This window comes from Pseudophryne corroboree, chromosome 1, assembly GCF_028390025.1.
Source record: "Pseudophryne corroboree isolate aPseCor3 chromosome 1, aPseCor3.hap2, whole genome shotgun sequence".
NCBI classification, from domain to species: Eukaryota; Metazoa; Chordata; class Amphibia; order Anura; family Myobatrachidae; genus Pseudophryne; species Pseudophryne corroboree.
Genome location: NC_086444.1, coordinates 109,558,688 through 109,578,473, shown reverse-complemented (window position 1 = coordinate 109,578,473; position 19,786 = coordinate 109,558,688). Strand labels below are relative to the sequence as shown.

Sequence of the window (19,786 nt, the reverse complement as noted above, 5' to 3'; positions counted from 1 at the left end):
GGCAGCTGCAGTGTGCAGTGTTGGCAGCATAAGCTGGTCCGTGCGGGGGGATTAGAACATATGCTGGTGACGTGCGGGGAAGGGGGGGGGGCAGCTCTCCTGATAGGCACAAGCTGTTGAGGGAGGAAGTGGGGACGGATGGGCGCAGCATAAGCTGGTGACGTGCGGAAGGAGAGGACGACCGCGTAGGACAGGCGGCCCCACACACCAATCGGCCCACCGGGAAAACTCCCTGTGGCTTCTTTGGCCAATCCGGCCCTGCCTATGTGTTATAAATGTATTGTTTGTTTGTCCTTTTGGTTTCATATAACGAGAGAATATACTCACAGCAATTGCGTACTTCTCTATGCCTTCTTCTTCACATTTGTCGTTCACACTTTGCAGTCTGTAATTATCATGAGACTCCCCATCTGTCACAACCACCATAACTTTCTTTACTCCTCTCCGGGCGCCTCTTGCTTCACTAAAAGCCTCTTCCCTGAAATATACAATACAAGCCATAAATAGTTGTATGAGGGAGATTTGATGTAGACGTACAGTACTTTCTTCATGACAAGATTCCTGCATCCGTTTGTCCTGAGCCTCACGCTACTACTTTTCCTTCCTGTATCTATCCCATTCCCTATGCTCCACATGGTCTCTGAAGTTTCCTGTAACACCCAGGGCCCCTGACACATATGGTGGGCCTGCGTGATACAGGGGGTGTGGCTGGGCCCCTCAGACAGTCCTTAACCTAAATTGACTAGCGTTAAAAAGAAATCTGTAAAAAGCACGATTATTTAATGCCAGTGGGTTAGGGGCTTAATGACACAAGAAAAGACAGAAGGGCACAGCATTATTATCAGGGCCAGTCTTTGTCAGAAGCTAAAACAGATGTTGTGCATGCTTACAGAGTAATTCCACATTACCACACAATTAGCATGGGGGCTGAACATTTACTAAAATGGACCAAACCATTACTGGCGCACAGCTGACACCGTGTTTATACCACAAATCAGTGTATGAGATGTGAATCGAGAAGGTCAAATACATAATTTGACTGCAAGTAAGATCAGTCAGTATATTAGAGCATAATAAGATATAAATGCAGATAGTGACTGGCTTTAGCCTCGGGCAGTTACTATCAAGCAGAACACACCTCACAGGCAACAAGCAGTAAAATTCTAAGCCTTGTGATGTGATAGGTGGAGGCTGTATAAATGTGTCATATACCGAAGTGTTTAACACCTCACTCTTCCTCCACCAATCTGACAGAAGCCACTCACTAGTATATGGTGTGGTGCTGGGGAACATGTTCTGTAATACCCCTTTTCCACTAGCTAGCACGGGTCGCAGCCGGGAGCCTGACATGGCTGCGACCCGTGCTAGAGCCCCCTTCTACACTGCGCTCACCAACCCGGCATATTGCCGGGTTGGTGTTGCTGCTGGTGACGCGGCAGGGGCGGTGTTGGAAGATCACATGATCTCCCAACGCCACCCTTCCATACACTGTGAACGGGAGCCATGTCGCATCGACACGGCTTCTGTTTACACTGCACAGCTTACCGGGCTGAACTCGTGATCAACCCGGTAAGCTACCCGGGTAGGATTCCCAGATCACTTGATCCGGGAATTTGCAGGGGGGGCCGTTTCCACTAGAAAAAAAAATGGGTAAAAGCGCGCCCCCGCGCGTTTACCCATGTTTCTCTGACGTCCTAGTGGATGCTGGGACTCCGTAAGGACCATGGGGAATAGCGGCTCCGCAGGAGACAGGGCACAAAATAAAAGCTTAAGGATCAGGTGGTGTGCACTGGCTCCTCCCCCTATGACCCTCCTCCAAGCCTCAGTTAGATTTTTGTGCCCGGCCGAGAAGGGTGCAATCTAGGTGGCTCTCCTGAGCTGCTTAGAATAAAAGTTTAGTTTAGGTTTTTTTATTTTCAGTGAGTCCTGCTGGCAACAGGCTCACTGCATCGTGGGACTAAGGGGAGAAGAAGCGAACTCACCTGCGTGCAGAGTGGATTGGGCTTCTTAGGCTACTGGACATTAGCTCCAGAGGGACGATCACAGGTACAGCCTGGATGGGTCACCGGAGCCGCGCCGCCGTCCCCCTTACAGAGCCAGAAGAGACGAAGAGGTCCGGTGAAATCGGCGGCAGAAGACATCCTGTCTTCAGACTAAGGTAGCGCACAGCACCGCAGCTGTGCGCCATTGCTCTCAGCACACTTCACACTCCGGTCACTGAGGGTGCAGGGCGCTGGGGGGGAGCGCCCTGAGACGCAATATAACAGTATATACCTTAGGTGGCAAAAAGAATACATCACATATAGCTCCTGGGCTATATGGATGTATTTTAACCCCTGCCATTTTTACACAAAAAAGCGGGAGATAAGGACGTCGTGAAGGGGCGGAGCCTATCTCCTCAGCACACAAGCGCCATTTTCCCTCACAGCTCCGCTGGAAGGACGGCTCCCTGACTCTCCCCTGCAGTCCTGCTTCAGAATCAGGGTAAAAAAGAGAAGGGGGGGCATTTTTGGCAGCAAATAACGTTAATAACAGCAGCTATAAGGGAATAACACTTATATAAGGTTATCCCTGTATATATATAGCGCTGGGTGTGTGCTGGCAGACTCTCCCTCTGTCTCTCCAAAGGGCTAAGTGGGGTCCTGTCCTCTATCAGAGCATTCCCGGTGTGTGTGCTGTGTGTCGGTACGCGTGTGTCGACATGTATGAGGAGGAAAATGATGTGGAGGCGGAGCAGTTGCCTGTGTTGGTGATGTCACCCCCTAGGGAGTCGACACCTGACTGGATGATTGTATTTAAACAATTAAGTGATAATGTCAGCAATTTGCAAAAAACTGTTGACGACATGAGACAGCCGGCAAATCAATTAGTGCCTGTCCAGGCGTCTCAGACACCGTCAGGGGCGCTAAAACGCCCGTTACCTCAGTGGGTCGACACAGACCCTGACACAGATACTGAGTCTAGTGTCGACGGTGACGAGACAAACGTAATGTCCAGTAGGGCCACACGTTACATGATCACGGCAATGAAAGAGGCATTGAACCTTTCTGACACTACAAGTACCACAAAGAAGGGTATTATGTGGGGTGTGAAAAAACTACCAATAGTTTTTCCTGAGTCAGAGGAAATAAATGAGGTGTGTGATAAAGCGTGGGTTTCCCCCGATAAAAAACAGCTAATTTCTAATAAATTATTAGCATTATATCCCTTCCCGCCAGAGGTTAGGGCGCGTTGGGAAACACCCCCTAGGGTAGATAAGGCGCTCACACGTTTATCTAAACAAGTAGCGTTACCGTCTCCTGATACGGCCACCCTCAAAGAACCAGCTGATAGAAGGCTGGAAAATATCCTAAAAAGTATATACACACATACTGGTGTTATACTGCGACCAGCAATCGCCTCAGCCTGGATGTGCAGTGCTGGAGTCGCATGGTCGGATTCCCTGACTGAGAATATTGATACCCTGGATAGGGACAATATTTTGTTAACTATAGAACATTTAAAGGATGCATTGCTATATATGCGTGATGCACAGAGGGATATTTGCACCCTGGCATCAAGAGTAAGTGCTATGTCCATCTCTGCCAGAAGAGCGTTATGGACGCGACAGTGGTCAGGGGATGCGGATTCCAAACGGCACATGGAAGTATTGCCGTATAAAGGGGAGGAGTTATTTGGGGCTGGTCTATCGGACCTGGTGGCCACGGCAACGGCTGGGAAATCCACCTTTTTACCCCAGGTCACTTCACATCAGCAGAAAAAGACACCGTCTTTTCAAACTCAGTCCTTTCGTTCCCATAAGTACAAGCGAGCAAAAGGCCACTCCTTTCTGCCCCGGGGCAGAGGAAGAGGAAAAAGACTGCACCGTGCAGCCGTTTCCCAGGAGCAGAAGCCCTCCCCTGCTTCTGCCAAGTCTTCAGCATGACGCTGGGGCTTTACAAGCAGACTCAGATATGGTGGGGGCCCGTCTCAAGAATTTCAACGCGCAGTGGGCTCACTCGCAAGTGGATCCCTGGATTCTACAGGTAGTATCGCAGGGGTACAAACTGGAATTCGAGGCGTTTCCCCCTCGTCGGTTCCTGAAGTCTGCTTTACCAAAGTCTCCCTCCGACAGGGAGGCAGTTTTGGAAGCCATTCACAAGCTGTATTCCCAGCAGGTGATAATCAAGGTACCCCTCCTGCAACAGGGAAAGGGGTATTATTCCACGCTGTTTGTGGTACCGAAGCCGGACGGCTCGGTGAGACCAATTTTAAATCTGAAATCCTTGAACACTTACATAAAAAGGTTCAAATTCAAGATGGAGTCACTCAGAGCAGTGATAGCGAACCTGGAAGAAGGGGACTATATGGTGTCTCTGGACATCAAAGATGCTTATCTCCACGTCCCAATATACCCTTCTCACCAAGGGTACCTCAGGTTTGTAGTACAAAACTGTCATTATCAGTTTCAGACGCTGCCGTTTGGATTGTCCACGGCACCTCGGGTCTTTACCAAGGTAATGGCCGAAATGATGATTCTTCTACGAAGAAAAGGCATTTTAATTATCCCTTACTTGGACGATCTCCTGATAAGGGCAAGATCCAGGGAACAGTTAGAAGTCGGAGTAGCACTATCTCAGGTAGTGTTACGTCAGCACGGGTGGATTCTAAATATTCCAAAATCGCAGCTGATTCCAACGACACGTCTACTGTTCCTAGGAATGATTCTGGACACAGTCCAGAAGAAGGTGTTTCTCCCGGAGGAGAAGGCCAGGGAGTTATCCGAGCTAGTCAGGAACCTCCTAAAACCAGGCCAGGTCTCAGTGCATCAGTGCACGAGGGTCCTGGGAAAAATGGTGGCTTCCTACGAAGCGATTCCATTCGGAAGATTCCATGCAAGAACGTTTCAGTGGGATTTACTGGACAAATGGTCCGGATCGCATCTGCAGATGCATCAGCGGATAACCCTGTCGCCAAGGACAAGGGTGTCTCTCCTGTGGTGGCTGCAGAGTGCTCATCTACTAGAGGGCCGCAGATTTGGCATTCAGGATTGGATCCTGGTAACCACGGATGCCAGCCTGAGAGGCTGGGGAGCAGTCACACAGGGAAGGAATTTCCAGGGCTTGTGGTCAAGCATGGAAACATCTCTTCACATAAACATTCTGGAACTAAGGGCCATTTACAATGCCCTAAGTCAAGCAAAACCTCTGCTTCAGGGTCAGGCGGTGTTGATCCAATCGGACAACATCACGTCAGTCGCCCACGTAAACAGACAGGGCGGCACGAGAAGCAGGAGGGCAATGGCAGAAGCTGCAAGGATTCTTCGCTGGGCGGAAAATCATGTGATAGCACTGTCAGCAGTGTTCATTCCGGGAGTGGACAACTGGGAAGCAGACTTCCTCAGCAGACACGACCTTCACCCGGGAGAGTGGGGACTTCACCCAGAAGTCTTCCACCTGATTGTAAACCGTTGGGAAAAACCAAAGGTGGACATGATGGCGTCACGTCTAAACAAAAAACTGGACAGATATTGCGCCAGGTCAAGGGACCCTCAGGCAATAGCAGTGGACGCTCTGGTAACGCCGTGGGTGTACCAGTCAGTGTATGTGTTCCCTCCTCTGCCTCTCATACCAAAAGTACTGAGAATCATAAGAAGGAGAGGAGTAAGAACTATACTCGTGGTTCCGGATTGGCCAAGAAGGACTTGGTACCCGGAACTTCAAGAGATGCTCACGGACGAACCGTGGCCTCTACCTCTAAGAAAGGACCTGCTACTGCAGGGGCCTTGTCTGTTCCAAGACTTACCGCGGCTGCGTTTGACGGCATGGCGGTTGAACGCCGGATCCTGAGGGAAAAAGGCATTCCAGAAGAAGTCATCCCTACTCTGGTCAAAGCCAGGAAGGACGTAACCGCAAAACATTATCACCGCATTTGGCGTAAATATGTTGCGTGGTGTGAGGCCAAGAAGGCCCCTACAGAGGAATTTCAACTGGGTCGTTTCCTTCATTTCCTGCAAACAGGACTGTCTATGGGCCTAAAATTAGGGTCCATTAAGGTTCATATTTCGGCCCTGTCGATTTTCTTCCAGAAAGAACTGGCTTCAGTACCTGAAGTTCAGACATTTGTAAAAGGGGTGCTGCACATACAGCCTCCTTTTGTGCCTCCAGTGGCACCTTGGGATCTCAATGTTGTGTTGAGTTTTCTAAAGTCACATTGGTTTGAACCACTTTCCACTGTGGACTTAAAATATCTCACATGGAAGGTGTCGATGCTGTTAGCCTTGGCTTCAGCCAGGCGTGTGTCAGAATTGGCGGCTTTATCATATAAAAGCCCTTACTTAATTTTTCATTCTGACAGGGCGGAATTGAGGACTCGTCCTCAATTTCTACCTAAGGTGGTTTCTGCATTTCACATGAACCAACCTATTGTGGTACCTGCGGCTACCAGGGACTTAGAGGACTCTAAGTTGCTTGACGTTGTCAGGGCCTTGAAAATATATGTTTCCAGGACGGCTGGAGTCAGAAAATCTGACTCGCTGTTTATCCTGTATGCACCCAACAAGCTGGGTGCTCCTGCTTCAAAGCAGACGATTGCTCGTTGGATTTGTAGTACAATTCAGCTTGCACATTCTGTGGCAGGATTGCCACAGCCAAAATCAGTAAAAGCCCATTCTACAAGGAAAGTGGGCTCATCTTGGGCGGCTGCCCGAGGGGTCTCGGCTTTACAACTTTGCCGAGCAGCTACTTGGTCAGGGGCAAACACGTTTGCTAAATTCTACAAATTTGATACCCTGGCTGAGGAGGACCTGGAGTTCTCTCATTCGGTGCTGCAGAGTCATCCGCACTCTCCCGCCCGTTTGGGAGCTTTGGTATAATCCCCATGGTCCTTACGGAGTCCCAGCATCCACTAGGACGTCAGAGAAAATAAGATTTTACTTACCGATAAATCTATTTCTCGTAGTCCGTAGTGGATGCTGGGCGCCCATCCCTAGTGCGGATTGTCTGCAATACTTGTATATAGTTATTGTTACAAAAATTCGGGTTATTATTGTTGTGAGCCATCTTTTCAGAGGCTCCTTTGCGTTTATCATACTGTTAACTGGGTTCAGATCACGAGTTGTACGGTGTGATTGGTGTGGCTGGTATGAGTCTTACCCGGGATTCAATATCCTTCCTTATTATGTACGCTCGTCCGGGCACAGTATCCTAACTGAGGCTTGGAGGAGGGTCATAGTGGGAGGAGCCAGTGCACACCACCTGATCCTTAAGCTTTTATTTTGTGCCCTGTCTCCTGCGGAGCCGCTATTCCCCATGGTCCTTACGGAGTCCCAGCATCCACTACGGACTACGAGAAATAGATTTATCGGTAAGTAAAATCTTATTTTTTAGAGCTAGTGCAAAAGGGGTATTACTCTCAGGCTGATGATTACTGCTCTGCCTATTCCCCTCCTCATACTGGGGTTGGTGCAGCGCTGTATACAAATTAGCGTATTTGCTTCCGTATTGCCACTAGTGATGAGCGGGTTCGGATCCTCAGGATCCGAACCCGCCCGAACTTCACCTTTTTTTTCACGGGTCCGAGCAACTCGGATCCTCCCGCCTTGCTCGGTTAACCCGAGCACGCCCGAACGTCTTTATCCCGCGGTCGGATTCTCGCGAGATTCGTATTCTATGTAAGGAGCCGCGCGTCGCCGCCATTTTTCACTCGTGCATTGGAGATGATCGCGAGAGGACGTGGCTGGCGTCCTCTCAGTTTCTATGTTCAGTGGGCTGCAAATTGTGCTGCAAATATCTGTGCTCAGTGTGCTGCAAATATCTGTGCTCAGTGTGCTGCAAGTGCAAATATCTACGTTCTCTGCCTGAAAAACGCTCCATATCTGACTGTGCTCAGTGTGCTGCAAATATCTGTGCTCAGTGTGCTAATTGCTTTATTGTGGGGACTGGGGACTAGCAGTATTATATAGTAGGAGGAGAGTGCAGAGTTTTGCTGACCAGTGACCACCAGTATTATACGTTCTCTGCCTGAAAAACGCTCCATATCTGTGCTTCATTGTAGTATATAGTAGGAGGACAGTGCAGAATTTTGCTGACCACCAGTATAACTATATATATAGCAGTACGGTACAGTAGTCCACTGCTCTACCTACCTCTGTGTCGGCAAGTATACTATCCATCCCTGTGGTACATTTCAGTTTTGCACAGTTTGCTGACCACCAGTATATACTATATAGCAGTACGGTACAGAAGGCCACTGCTCTACCTACCTCTGTGTCGTCAAGTATACTATCCATCCATACCTGTGGTGCATTTCAGTTTTGCACAGTTTGCTGTCCACCAGTATATACTATATAGCAGTACGGTACAGTAGGCCACTGCTCTACCTACCTCTGTGTCGTCAAGTATACTATCCATCCATACCTGTGGTGCATTTCAGTTTTGCACAGTTTGCTGACCACCAGTATATACTATATAGCAGTACGGTACAGTAGGCCACTGCTGTACCTACCTCTGTGTCGTCAAGTATACTATCCATCCATACCTGTGGTGCATTTCAGTTTTGCACAGTTTGCTGTCCACCGGTATATAATATATAGCAGTACGGTACAGTAGGCCACTGCTCTACCTACCTCTGTGTCGTCAAGTATACTATCCATCCATACCTGTGGTGCATTTCAGTTTTGCACAGTTTGCTGACCACCAGTATATACTATATAGCAGTACGGTACAGTAGGCCACTGCTCTACCTACCTCTGTGTCGTCAAGTATACTATCCATCCATACCTGTGGTGCTTTTCAGTTTTGCACAGTTTGCTGTCCACCAGTATATAATATATAGCAGTACGGTACAGTAGGCCACTGCTCTACCTACCTCTGTGTCGTCAAGTATACTATCCATCCATACCTGTGGTGCATTTCAGTTTTGCACAGTTTGCTGTCCACCAGTATATAATATATAGCGGTACAGTAGGCCACTGCTCTACCTACCTCTGTGTCGTCAAGTATACTATCCATCCATACCTGTGGTGCATTTCAGTTGTGCGCAGTATATATAGTAGTAGGCCATTGCTATTGATATATTACTGGCATATAATTCCACACATTAAAAAATGGAGAACAAAAATGTGGAGGGTAAAATAGGGAAAGATCAAGATCCACTTCCACCTCGTGCTGAAGCTGCTGCCACTAGTCATGGCCGAGACGATGAAATGCCATCAACGTCGTCTGCCAAGGCCGATGCCCAATGTCATAGTAGAGAGCATGTAAAATCCCAAAAAATAAAGCTCAGTAAAATGACCCAAAAATCTAAATCAAAATCGTCTGAGGAGAAGCGTAAACTTGCCAATGTGGCATTTACGACACGGAGTGGCAAGGAACGGCTGAGGCCCTGGCCTATGTTCAAGGCTAGTGGTTCAGCTTCACCTGAGGATGGAAGCACTCATCCTCCTGCTAGAAAACTTAAAAGAGTTAAGATGGCAAAAGCACAGCAAAGAACTGTGCGTTCTTCTAAATCACAAATCCCCAAGGAGAGTCCAATTGTGTCGGTTGCGATGCCTGACCTTCCCAACACTGGACGGGAAGAGGTTGCGCCTTCCACCATTTGCACGCCCCCTGCAAGTGCTGGAAGGAGCACCCGCAGTCCAGTTCCTGATAGTCAAATTGAAGATGTCACTGTTGAAGTACACCAGGATGAGGATATGGGTGTTGCTGGCGCTGGGGAGGAAATTGACAAGGAGGATTCTGATGGTGAGGTGGTTTGTTTAAGTCAGGCACCCGGGGAGACACCTGTTGTCCGTGGGACGAATATGGCCATTGACATGCCTGGTCAAAATACAAAAAAAATCACCTCTTCGGTGTGGAATTATTTCAACAGAAATGCAGACAACTGGTGTCAAGCCGTGTGTTGCCTTTGTCAAGCTGTAATAAGTAGGGGTAAGGACGTTAACCACCTAGGAACATCCTCCCTTATACGTCACCTGGACCGCATTCATCAGAAGTCAGTGACAAGTTCAAAAACTTTGGATGACAGCGGAAGCAGTCCACTGACTACTAAATCCCTTCCTCTTGTAACCAAGCTCCTGCAAACCACACCACCAACTCCCTCAGTGTCAATTTCCTCCTTAGACAGGAAAGCCAATAGTCCTGCAGGCCATGTCACTGGCAAGTCTGACGAGTCCTCTCCTGCCTGGGATTCCTCCGATGCATCCTTGAGTGTAACGCCTACTGCTGCTGGCGCTGCTGTTGTTGCTGCTGGGAGTCGATCGTCATCCCAGAGGGGAAGTCGGAAGACCACTTGTACTACTTCCAGTAAGCAATTGACTGTCCAACAGTCCTTTGCGAGGAAGATGAAATATCACAGCAGTCATCCTGCTGCAAAGCGGATAACTCAGGCCTTGGCAGCCTGGGCGGTGTTAAACGTGTTTCCGGTATCCACCGTTAATTCACAGGAAACTAGAGAATTGCTTGAGGTACTGTGTCCCCGGTACCAAATACCATCTAGGTTCCATTTCTCTAGGCAGGCGATACCGAGAATGTACACAGACGTCAGAAAAAGAGTCACCAGTGTCCTAACAAATGCAGTTGTACCCAATGTCCACTTAACCACGGACATGTGGACAAGTGGAGCAGGGCAGACTCAGCACTATATGACTGTGACAGCCCATTGGGTAGATGTATTGCCTCCCGCAGCAAGAACAGCAGCGGCAGCACCAGCAGCAGCATCTCGCAAACGCCAACTCATTCCTAGGCAGGCTACGCTTTGTATCACCACTTTCCATAAGAGGAACACAGCTGACAACCTCTTACGGAAACTGAGGAACATCATCGCAGAATGGCTTACCCCAATTGGACTCTCCTGTGGATTTGTGACATCGTACAACGCCACCAATATTGTGCGTGCATTACATCTGGGCAAATTCCAGCACGTCCCATGTTTTGCACATACATTGAATTTGGTGGTGCAGAATTATTTAAAAAACGACAGGGGCGTGCAAGAGATGCTGTCGGTGGCCCGAAGAATTGCGGGCCACTTTCGGCATTCAGCCACCACGTGTCGAAGACTGGAGCACCAGCAAACAGTCCTGAACCTGCCCTGCCATCATCTGAAGCAAGAGGTGGTAACGAGGTGGAATTCAACCCTCTATATGCTTCAGAGGATGGAGGAGCAGCAAAAGGCCATTCAAGCCTATACATCTGCCTACGATATAGGCAAAGGAGGGGGAATGCACCTGACTCAAGCGCAGTGGAGAATGATTTCAATGTTGTGCAAGGTTCTGCAACCCTTTGAACTTGCCACACGTGAAGTCAGTTCAGACACTGCCAGCCTGAGTCAGGTCATTCCCCTCATCAGGCTCTTGCAGAAGAAGCTGGAGACATTGAAGGAGGAGCTAAAACAGAGCGATTCCGCTAGGCATGTGGGACTTGTGGATGGAGCCCTTAATTCGCTTAACCAGGATTCACGGGTGGTCAATCTGTTGAAATCAGAGCACTACATTTTGGCCACCGTGCTCGATCCTAGATTTAAAACCTACGTTGTATCTCTCTTTCCGGCAGACACAAGTCTGCAGAGGTTCAAAGACCTGCTGGTGAGGAAATTGTCAAGTCAAGCGGAACGTGACCCGTCAACAGCTCCTCCTTCACATTCTCCCGCAACTGGGACTGTGAGGAAAAGGCTAAGAATTCCGAGCCCACCCGCTGGCGGTGATGCAGGGCAGTCTGGAGCGAGTGCTGACATCTGGTCCGGACTGAAGGACCTGCCAACGATTACTGACATGTCGTCTACTGTCACTGCATATGATTCTGTCACCATTGAAAGAATGGTGGAGGATTATATGAGTGACCGCATCCAAGTAGGCACGTCAGACAGTCCGTACGTATACTGGCAGGAAAAAGAGGCAGTTTGGAGGCCCTTGCACAAACTGGCTTTATTTTACCTAAGTTGCCCCCCCTCCAGTGTGTACTCTGAAAGAGTGTTTAGTGCAGCCGCTCACCTTGTCAGCAATCGGCGTACGAGGTTACTTCCAGAAAATGTGGAGAAGATGATGTTCATCAAAATGATTTATAATCAATTCCTCCTTGGAGACATTCACCAGCAATTGCCTCCAGAAAGTACACAGGGACCTGAGATGGTGGATTCCAGTGGGGACGAATTAATAATCTGTGAGGAGGGGGATGTACACAGTGAAAGGGGTGAGGAATCGGACGATGAGGAGGAGGTGGACATCTTGCCTCTGTAGAGCCAGTTTGTGCAAGGAGAGATTGATTGCTTCTTTTGTTGGTGGGGGCCCAAACCAACCAGTCATTTCAGTCACAGTCGTGTGGCAGACCCTGTTGCTGAAATGATGGGTTCGTTAAAGTGTGCATGTCCTGTTTATACAACATAAGGGTGGGTGGGAGGGCCCAAGGACAATTCCATCTTGCACCTCTTTTTTCTTTCATTTTTCTTTGCATCATGTGCTGTTTGGGGACTATTTTTTTGAAGTGCTATCCTGCCGGACACTGCAGTGCCACTCCTAGATGGGCCAGGTGTTTGTGTCGGCCACTTGTGTAGCTTAGCTTAGCCATCCAGCGACCTTGGTGCACCTCTTTTTTTCTTTGCATCATGTGCTGTTTGGGGACTATTTTTTAAATCTGCCATCCTGTCTGACACTGCAGTGCCATTCATAGATGGGCCAGGTGTTTATGTCGGCCACTTGGGTCGCTTAGCTTAGTCACACAGCTACCTCATTGCGCCTCTTTTTTTCTTTGCATCATGTGCTGTTTGGGGACTATTTTTTTGAAGTGCCATCCTGTCTGACACTGCAGTGCCACTCCTAGATGGGCCAGGTGTTTGTGTCGGCCACTTGGGTCGCTTAGCTTAGTCACACAGCTACCTCATTGCGCCTCTTTTTTTCTTTGCATCATGTGCTGTTTGGGGACTATTTTTTTGAAGTGCCATCCTGTCTGACACTGCAGTGCCACTCCTAGATGGGCCAGGTGTTTGTGTCGGCCACTTGGGTCGCTTAGTTTAGTCATCCAGCGACCTCGGTGCAAATTTTAGGACTAAAAATAATATTGTGAGGTGTGAGGTGTTCAGAATAGACTGAAAATGAGTGGAAATTATGGTTATTGAGGTTAATAATACTAGAGATGAGCGGGTTCGGTTCCTCGGAATCCGAACCCGCCCGAACTTCATGATTTTTTACACGGATCCGAGCGACTCGGATCTTCCCGCCTTGCTCGGTTAACCCGAGCGCGCCCGAACGTCATCATGACGCTGTCGGATTCTCGCGAGGCTCGGATTCTATTGCGAGACTCGGATTCTATATAAGGAGCCGCGCGTCGCCGCCATTTTACACGTGCATTGAGATTGATAGTGAGAGGACGTGGCTGGCGTCCTCTCCGTTTAGAGAAGAAATAGATAGGAGAGTGAGAGTGAGACAGTGACACTTCATTTACTGGAGCTTAGGAGGAGTACTCAGACAGAGAGTGCAGAATTTTGCTGATAGTATTAGTTAGTTATAGTGACAGAGTGAGACAGTGACACTTCATTTACTGGAGCTTAGGAGGAGTACTCAGACAGAGAGTGCAGAATTTTGCTGATAGTATTAGTTAGTTATACTAGTGACTGACCAGTGACCACCAGTGCAGTTTTATATTATTTAATATAATCCGTTCTCTGCCTGAAAAAACGATACACAGTGACTCAGTCACATACCATATCTGTGCTCAGCCCAGTGTGCTGCATCATCTATGTATAATATCTGACTGTGCTCACACAGCTTAATTGTGGGGGAGACTGGGGAGCAGTTAGGTTATAGCAGGAGCCAGGAGTACATATTAAAATTAAACAGTGCACACTTTTTTTCTGCAGGAGTGCCACTGCCAGTGTGACTGACCAGTGACCTGACCACCAGTATAGTATACTATATTGTATTGTGATTGACTGTCTGCCTGTAAAAGTTAAACACACGTCGTGTGACTTGTGTGGTGTTTTTTTATTCTATAAAATAAAAAACTCATTCTGCTGACAGACAGTGTCCAGCAGGTCCGTCATTATATAATATATACCTGTCCGGCTGCAGTAGTGATATATATATATTTTTTATATCATTATTTATCATCCAGTCGCAGCAGACACAGTACGGTAGTTCACGGCTGTAGCTACCTCTGTGTCGGCACTCGGCAGTCCGTACATAATTGTATACCACCTACCCGTGGTTTTTTTTTCTTTCTTCTTTATACATACTACATCTCATTATCATCCAGTCTATATTAGCAGCAGACACAGTACAGTACGGTAGTCCACGGCTGTAGCTACCTCTGTGTCGGCACTCGGCAGTCCGTCCATAATTGTATACCACCTACCCGTGTTTTTTTTTTCTTTCTTCTTTATACATACTACATCTCATTATCATCCAGTCTATATTAGCAGCAGACACAGTACAGTACGGTAGTCCACGGCTGTAGCTACCTCTGTGTCGGCACTCGGCAGTCCGTCCATAATTGTATACCACCTACCCGTGGTTTTTTTTTCTTTCTTCTTTATACATACTACATCTCATTATCAACCAGTCTATATTAGCAGCAGACACAGTACGGTAGTCCACGGCTGTAGCTACCTCTGTGTCGGCACTCGGCAGTTCGTCCATAATTGTATACCACCTACCCGTGGTTTTTTTTTCTTTCTTCTTTATACATACTACATCTCATTATCATCCAGTCTATATTAGCAGCAGACACAGTACAGTATGGTAGTCCACGGCTGTAGCTACCTCAGTGTCGGCACTCGGTCCATAATTGTATACCACCTACCCGTGGTTTTTTTTTTCTTTCTTCTTTATACATACTACATCTCATTATCATCCAGTCTATATTAGCAGCAGACACAGTACAGTACGGTAGTCCACGGCTGTAGCTACCTCTGTGTCGGCACTCGGCAGTCCGTCCATAATTGTATACCACCTACCCGTGGTTTTTTTTTCTTTCTTCTTTATACATACTACATCTCATTATCAACCAGTCTATATTAGCAGCAGACACAGTACGGTAGTCCACGGCTGTAGCTACCTCTGTGTCGGCACTCGGCAGTCCGTCCATAATTGTATACCACCTACCCGTGGTTTTTTTTTTTCTTCTTTATACATACTACATCTCATTATCATCCAGTCTATATTAGCAGCAGACACAGTACAGTACGGTAGTCCACGGCTGTAGCTACCTCTGTGTCGGCACTCGGCAGTCCATCCATAATTGTATACCACCTACCCGTGGTTTTTTTTTTCTTTCTTCTTTATACATACTACATCTCATTATCATCCAGTCTATATTATCAGCAGACACAGTACAGTACGGTAGTCCACGGCTGTAGCTACCTCTGTGTCGGCACTCGGCAGTCCGTCCATAATTGTATACCACCTACCCGTGGTTTTTTTTTTCTTTCTTCTTTATACATACTACATCTCATTATCAACCAGTCTATATTAGCAGCAGACACAGTACGGTAGTCCACGGCTGTAGCTACCTCTGTGTCGGCACTCGGCAGTCCGTCCATAATTGTATACCACCTACCCGTGGTTTTTTTTTCCTTTCTTCTTTATACATACTACATCTCATTATCATCCAGTCTATATTAGCAGCAGACACAGTACAGTACGGTAGTCCACGGCTGTAGCTACCTCTGTGTCGGCACTCGGCAGTCCGTCCATAATTGTATACCACCTACCCGTGGTTTTTTTTTCTTTCTTCTTTATACATACTACATCTCATTATCATCCAGTCTATATTAGCAGCAGACACAGTACAGTACGGTAGTCCACGGCTGTAGCTACCTCTGTGTCGGCACTCGGCAGTCCGTCCATAATTGTATACCACCTACCCGTGGTTTTTTTTTTCTTTCTTCTTTATACATACTACATCTCATTATCATCCAGTCTATATTAGCAGCAGACACAGTACAGTACGGTAGTCCACGGCTGTAGCTACCTCTGTGTCGACACTCGGCAGTCCATCCATAATTGTATACTAGTATCCATCCATCTCCATTGTTTACCTGAGGTGCCTTTTAGTTGTGCCTATTAAAATATGGAGAACAAAAATGTTGAGGTTCCAAAATTAGGGAAAGATCAAGATCCACTTCCACCTCGTGCTGAAGCTGCTGCCACTAGTCATGGCCGAGACGATGAAATGCCAGCAACGTCGTCTGCCAAGGCCGATGCCCAATGGCATAGTACAGAGCATGTCAAATCCAAAACACCAAATATCAGTAAAAAAAGGACTCCAAAACCTAAAATAAAATTGTCGGAGGAGAAGCGTAAACTTGCCAATATGCCATTTACCACACGGAGTGGCAAGGAACGGCTGAGGCCCTGGCCTATGTTCATGGCTAGTGGTTCAGCTTCACATGAGGATGGAGGCACTCAGCCTCTCGCTAGAAAAATGAAAAGACTCAAGCTGGCAAAAGCAGTAGCACCGCAAAGAACTGTGCGTTCTTCGAAATCCCAAATCCACAAGGAGAGTCCAATTGTGTCGGTTGCGATGCCTGACCTTCCCAACACTGGACGTGAAGAGCATGCGCCTTCCACCATTTGCACGCCCCCTGCAAGTGCTGGAAGGAGCACCCGCAGTCCAGTTCCTGATAGTCAGATTGAAGATGTCAGTGTTGAAGTACACCAGGATGAGGAGGATATGGGTGTTGCTGGCGCTAGGGAGGAAATTGACCAGGAGGATTCTGATGGTGAGGTGGCTTGTTTAAGTCAGGCACCCGGGGAGACACCTGTTGTCCGTGGGAGGAATATGGCCGTTGACATGCCTGGTGAAAATACCAAAAAAATCAGCTCTTCGGTGTGGAAGTATTTCACCAGAAATGCGGACAACATTTGTCAAGCCGTGTGTTCCCTTTGTCAAGCTGTAATAAGTAGGGGTAAGGACGTTAACCACCTCGGAACATCCTCCCTTATACGTCACCTGCAGCGCATTCATAATAAGTCAGTGACAAGTTCAAAAACTTTGGCCGACAGCGGAAGCAGTCCACTGACCAGTAAATCCCTTCCTCTTGTAACCAAGCTCACGCAAACCACCCCACCAACTCCCTCAGTGTCAATTTCCTCCTTCCCCAGGAATGCCAATAGTCCTGCAGGCCATGTCACTGGCAATTCTGACGAGTCCTCTCCTGCCTGCGATTCCTCCGATGCATCCTTGCGTGTAACGCCTACTGCTGCTGGCGCTGCTGTTGTTGCTGCTGGGAGTCGATGGTCATCCCAGAGGGGAAGTCGTAAGCCCACTTGTACTACTTCCAGTAAGCAATTGACTGTCCAACAGTCCTTTGCGAGGAAGATGAAATATCACAGCAGTCATCCTGCTGCAAAGCGGATAACTGAGGCCTTGACAACTATGTTGGTGTTAGACGTGCGTCCGGTATCTGCCGTTAGTTCACAGGGAACTAGACAATTTATTGAGGCAGTGTGCCCCCGTTACCAAATACCATCTAGGTTCCACTTCTCTAGGCAGGCGATACCGAGAATGTACACGGACGTCAGAAAAAGACTCACCAGTGTCCTAAAAAATGCAGTTGTACCCAATGTCCACTTAACCACGGACATGTGGACAAGTGGAGCAGGGCAGGGTCAGGACTATATGACTGTGACAGCCCACTGGGTAGATGTATGGACTCCCGCCGCAAGAACAGCAGCGGCGGCACCTGTAGCAGCATCTCGCAAACGCCAACTCTTTCCTAGGCAGGCTACGCTTTGTATCACCGCTTTCCAGAATACGCACACAGCTGAAAACCTCTTACGGCAACTGAGGAAGATCATCGCGGAATGGCTTACCCCAATTGGACTCTCCTGTGGATTTGTGGCATCGGACAACGCCAGCAATATTGTGTGTGCATTAAATATGGGCAAATTCCAGCACGTCCCATGTTTTGCACATACCTTGAATTTGGTGGTGCAGAATTTTTTTAAAAACGACAGGGGCGTGCAAGAGATGCTGTCGGTGGCCAGAAGAATTGCGGGACACTTTCGGCGTACAGGCACCACGTACAGAAGACTGGAGCACCACCAAAAACTACTGAACCTGCCCTGCCATCATCTGAAGCAAGAAGTGGTAACGAGGTGGAATTCAACCCTCTATATGCTTCAGAGGTTGGAGGAGCAGCAAAAGGCCATTCAAGCCTATACAATTGAGCACGATATAGGAGGTGGAATGCACCTGTCTCAAGTGCAGTGGAGAATGATTTCAACGTTGTGCAAGGTTCTGATGCCCTTTGAACTTGCCACACGTGAAGTCAGTTCAGACACTGCCAGCCTGAGTCAGGTCATTCCCCTCATCAGGCTTTTGCAGAAGAAGCTGGAGACATTGAAGGAGGAGCTAACACGGAGCGATTCCGCTAGGCATGTGGGACTTGTGGATGGAGCCCTTAATTCGCTTAACAAGGATTCACGGGTGGTCAATCTGTTGAAATCAGAGCACTACATTTTGGCCACCGTGCTCGATCCTAGATTTAAAACCTACCTTGGATCTCTCTTTCCGGCAGACACAAGTCTGCTGGGGTTGAAAGACCTGCTGGTGAGAAAATTGTCAAGTCAAGCGGAACGCGACCTGTCAACATCTCCTCCTTCACATTCTCCCGCAACTGGGGGTGCGAGGAAAAGGCTCAGAATTCCGAGCCCACCCGCTGGCGGTGATGCAGGGCAGTCTGGAGCGACTGCTGATGCTGACATCTAGTCCGGACTGACGGACCTGACAACGATTACGGACATGTCGTCTACTGTCACTGCATATGATTCTCTCAACATTGAAAGAATGGTGGAGGATTATATGAGTGACCGCATCCAAGTAGGCACGTCACACAGTCCGTACTTATACTGGCAGGAAAAAGAGGCAATTTGGAGGCCCTTGCACAAACTGGCTTTATTCTACCTAAGTTGCCCTCCCACAAGTGTGTACTCCGAAAGAGTGTTTAGTGCCGCCGCTCAAATTGTCAGCAATCGGCGTACGAGGTTACATCCAGAAAATGTGGAGAAGATGATGTTCATTAAAATGAATTATAATCAATTCCTCCGCGGAGACATTGACCAGCAGCAATTGCCTCCACAAAGTACACAGGGAGCTGAGATGGTGGATTCCAGTGGGGACGAATTGATAATCTGTGAGGAGGGGGATGTACACGGTGATATATCGGAGGATGATGATGAGGTGGACATCTTGCCTCTGTAGAGCCAGTTTGTGCAAGGAGAGATTAATTGCTTCTTTTTTGGGGGGGGGTCCAAACCAACCCGTCATATCAGTCACAGTCGTGTGGCAGACCCTGTCACTGAAATGATGGGTTGGTTAAAGTGTGCATGTCCTGTTTTGTTTATACAACATAAGGGTGGGTGGGAGGGCCCAAGGACAATTCCATCTTGCACCTCTTTTTTCTTTTATTTTTCTTTGCGTCATGTGCTGTTTGGGGAGGGTTTTTTGGAAGGGACATCCTGCGTGACACTGCAGTGCCACTCCTAGATGGGCCCGGTGTTTGTGTCGGCCACTAGGGTCGCTTATCTTACTCACACAGTCAGCTACCTCATTGCGCCTCTTTTTTTCTTTGCGTCATGTGCTGTTTGGGGAGGGTTTTTTGGAAGGGCCATCCTGCGTGACACTGCAGTGCCACTCCTAGATGGGCCCGGTGTTTGTGTCGGCCACTAGGGTCGCTTATCTTACTCACACAGTCAGCTACCTCATTGCGCCTCTTTTTTTCTTTGCGTCATGTGCTGTTTGGGGAGGGTTTTTTGGAAGGGCCATCCTGCGTGACACGGCAGTGCCACTCCTAGATGGGCCCGGTGTTTGTGTCG

General features: G+C 48.2%; 1 protein-coding gene across 1 annotated transcript in view; it reads right to left on the bottom strand.

Moving 5' to 3' along the window:
• ITGA1 (integrin subunit alpha 1) overlaps positions 1 to 19,786 on the bottom strand; it is a 334,632-nt gene that overhangs the window by 170,736 nt on the left and 144,110 nt on the right. Inside the window, exon 9 of the mRNA XM_063964201.1 lies at positions 328 to 478. Within this exon, the coding sequence (XP_063820271.1) occupies positions 328 to 478 (151 nt within the window). The remainder of the gene's footprint in view (positions 1 to 327; positions 479 to 19,786) is intronic.